General features: G+C 57.9%; 1 protein-coding gene across 1 annotated transcript in view; it reads right to left on the bottom strand.

Annotated features, from left to right (window-relative positions):
• The window catches only part of TTBK1 (tau tubulin kinase 1), a 38875-nt gene that overhangs the window by 3756 nt on the left and 31577 nt on the right, over window positions 1–3542 (bottom strand). The window contains 1 exon segment of the mRNA XM_010863238.1: window positions 17–1557. Coding sequence (XP_010861540.1) covers window positions 17–1557 — 1541 coding nt within the window.

Consider the following 3542-nt stretch of genomic DNA (forward strand, 5'->3'; position numbering starts at 1 on the left):
GGCAGCGGTTTCTCACCTGCTGGTGATGGCTGTGTCAGATGCTGGGGCCGCACCTTGGGGTCTGTCGGGGGGCTGCTGGGCTGTGGCAGGCGTGGGCATGCGGACGCTAATGGGGCGGGGGATCCGGCTCCGGGTGGCAGCTGCCCGCCCGGCTTTCTTGGGCACTGCAGGCTCGGAGGCAGGCGTGTCCTCCTCGGAGCCTGTGCCTGAGAGAGTCTCAGAGGCACGGCGTTGCTCCTCGCTGGAAGAAGACGAGGCCCCAGAGGCCAGGCGCAGTAGCAGGCGGCCCTGCCTCTTTTCCATCACCAGCCGCGCCAGGTCTTGCTGCGGTCGGGCCCTCTTGCCCCACCGCTCTTTGGCCGACAGTGAGCCGGAGGGCTCCGAGCCTGTGTCCTCCTCAGACAGCAGGACAGGGATTCGGCTCCTGGGGCGAGGGCCTGGCACAGCGTGGCGACTAGGAGAGATGGTGGCCAGTTTTTCGGGGCCTGGCTCCAGCAGGGACACGGGGGCAGGCCCATCAGCCAGGGCTGGGCCATTGGGCAGTGAGTCTGCGGTCACCTCCAAGGGGCCACTCCCCGGGGGTGCTGACGGGACACAGCTCTCCAGCCCTGACAGGGCAATGCCGTTCTCCAGGTGTGCGGAGGCCCCTTCCTCCGCCACCCTCCCATCAGAGGTCACCTCCAGGCCCAGCTCACCCCCAGAGCTGAGCTCCTCAGACCGGGAGGCTTGTCCACCGGAAGACATGACATTGAGGTGGGTTTTCTCCGCAATGTGCACAAAGGTCCTCTCAACTTTGGTGAAGGGTGAGGAGGTGACTGCCGCTCCCCCTGCCCCCATGGCCACTGCTCCTGTCCCCGGCCCTGCCCCAGGCCCGGGGGGCTTGGGCTCGGACTTGAGGACGGAGGACAGGGTGCCTGGCTCCGACACATCCAGCTGGCTGCCAGTGGGCTGGGGCCGCTCCTGCTGTGGGGTGAGGACGGCCATAGTGCCCAGGTCGGGGTCGGGGGCCAGGTCGGCAGTGACGGGCGACTTCTTCATGTCACCAGGGGAGACGAGCACCAGCGTTTTGGAGCCCTCCTCAGGCTCTAGGTCCCCGTCAGCCATCGAGGCCCGGCCCCTGGACTCTTTCTGGTCGTCAGCCAGCAGCGTGGAAGGCGCACCCTCCTGGCTCCGGTCTGTGCTCCTCTCGCTGCCCTCACTGCTGGAGCCGCTGTGTGGCCCCAGAACCTCCCCCAGGGCCACTGCCTCCTCCTCCTCCTCCTCCTCATCTTCCTCCTCCTCATCCTCTTCTTCCTCCTCCTCGTCCTCCTCTTCTTCCTCTTCCTCCTCCTCCTCCTCCTCTTCCTCCTTCCCATTTGTTTGAGGCTGAGCAGGAGCCAGTGGGACCTGGGGGGGTGTGAGTAGCATGTGCGAGAAGCCCACCCTCCGGACCCTGTTGAGCAGCCGAGCCCGTTCTCGGTAATCGGAGAGATCCTTCTTGAAGTCCTGGTAGGGCAGGCTCAGGGGCACAGCTCGTGGGAGACCGTTCACCTCAAACGGGGGTGCCACAGAGAATACCTGCAAGGGGCATACACAGGGACCCACTGAGGTCACTGCCCTGCTCCTGGGCCTGACTGCACCCCCAGTCTTGGAGGCCCACCAGAGTGTGAGTTCCACTAGAGCAGGCACGGAGGCTTGTTTTGTTCATTGTTCCATCCCCGGAGCCTAGGCTGGTCCCTGGGACCTAGTAGCTGCTCAATAAATCTCTGATGATTGTTTCCATGCTCCAGGTCCCCTGGAAGTCCCAGGCCTTTATCCCGGTGGCTTTTCCATCTCCCAGTCTCCCCTTTACCCCTACTCCTCTCCTGTATCCTACGTGTACCCTGAAACCCAGAGCCAACTGTAGTTAAGTCAACAGAAGAAAATGACAACTGCAAGCTATCATAGCCACCATATAGATCAACCCTTCCTTAGGTCCAGAGAGGAGCAGCAAATGTCTGGGTTGCCCTCACTGCCTCCTCATAGAGTATAGTTCCTCTGTAGCCAGGGAGTTGGCTGCAGGGCCACCAGAACCTGTCCGGGCAAAGTTTGGGCCATCCTCCACCCTCTGAAGTACAGGCTGGGTCCTTGGAGCTCCAGCTCTGTTCCCACCTGCCTGTCAGCCAGGAAGTTTTCAGCCCTCTGTAGGTGCATTTTGAGTCCACACTTCTCCAGAAAGTCACAGCCAGCCTATGAAAGACAGTTCCTTTTCACTTGATTACTTGTGTCCCTTGGAAGTTTTGGGCAGAGTCCTTGGCCATGCGATGGCATGTTCTTGGTTTTCTAGACTCTTAGCACATCTCCCCTGAGCCTTCTTCCTTCCAGACTCAAAAGACCTGAGCATCTTACCAGGGCCTCCACTGCTATGTCTTCTCTAGCTCCACCCTTGTCAATCACACACATCCCTGGGCACCCACACAGCACCAGGCCCCATCAGGGCTGACATGGCTTTGTTCCTGGGGGGATGGTACTGACTTTGTTAGCCTTTTGAACACACAGGGCTTCTGTTTTCTGAAACACAGCCCTTGCAGACCCAAAGCCCTGGATGGGCTCCAACACCTTCAGGGGCCATCCAGACTCTCAGGGAGTCCTGCCAGGCATTCCTCTTGAACATCTGTGTCTGCTGTCCTATCCCCATGGGCACAGCCCTGTCCTTCCTGGTGGTTCCCCAGCCACGGGCCTGATTTTTTTTTTTTTTTTCCATTCTACATTGCTCATCCGTTCTTCCTACAGCTGCCCAAGTGATCTTCCTGAAACTTAAATCGGATCTCATTTCCCCTTGTTTCAAACCTGCAGAAACCTATGGTGGGCCCCACAGCCCTCTGGAGATAGTCCCAATCCTTGGCTTGGCATATGAGCATCCTCACTCCTCCCCACCTCTCCCTACCTCACCCCACCCCAGCCCAGCCCATGATCTGGCTCCTACCTTCTGCTCCAACCTCACTTTGCTCCCCTGCTTACATTCCAGCAGCTCTCAAAATGCAGTTTTCTCGTACTTCTGATCCTTCCCTAGGCAGCTTCCTCTGCCCAAGGGTCCATCCCTCTCTCTCTACTGACATAACAAATTCCTCATCTTCTTCCAGCACCCAGCTCAAACAGCTCATTTGCCCAAAATCTTTTTGTCCACCCACCAAGCAGACTTCACCACTCTCCTTATTTTCCCACATCCCTCCTTCACAGAACTTTCCACCCTCTATTTCACAGGCACACCTTTACATGGTTCTCTCTCCTGATAAATGGTGAGCCTCCTAAGGGTTTTGCATTCATGCATACATGTGTAAAGTCCTTGAATGTCTATTGTCTTGGTCACTGTGTTAGAGGCTGTAAATTTGTGGATCAACAAGACAGACCTGGTCCTTGTTTTCATGGAGTGTGCAGTCTCTAGATTAGGAAGTGAGATGGGGATAATACATACTCCACAAAGGCTGTGACCAGAAACAAGGTCATATAAGCAGTGGATCTGGCTTATAGCAGTGGATTGATAAATGTTAGCTCCCTCCCAACCCCATCCCACCCCCGCCTCC

Source organism: Bison bison, unplaced genomic scaffold (genome assembly GCF_000754665.1).
Source record: "Bison bison bison isolate TAMUID 2011002044 unplaced genomic scaffold, Bison_UMD1.0 scf7180017864487, whole genome shotgun sequence".
NCBI lineage: Eukaryota > Metazoa > Chordata > Mammalia > Artiodactyla > Bovidae > Bison > Bison bison.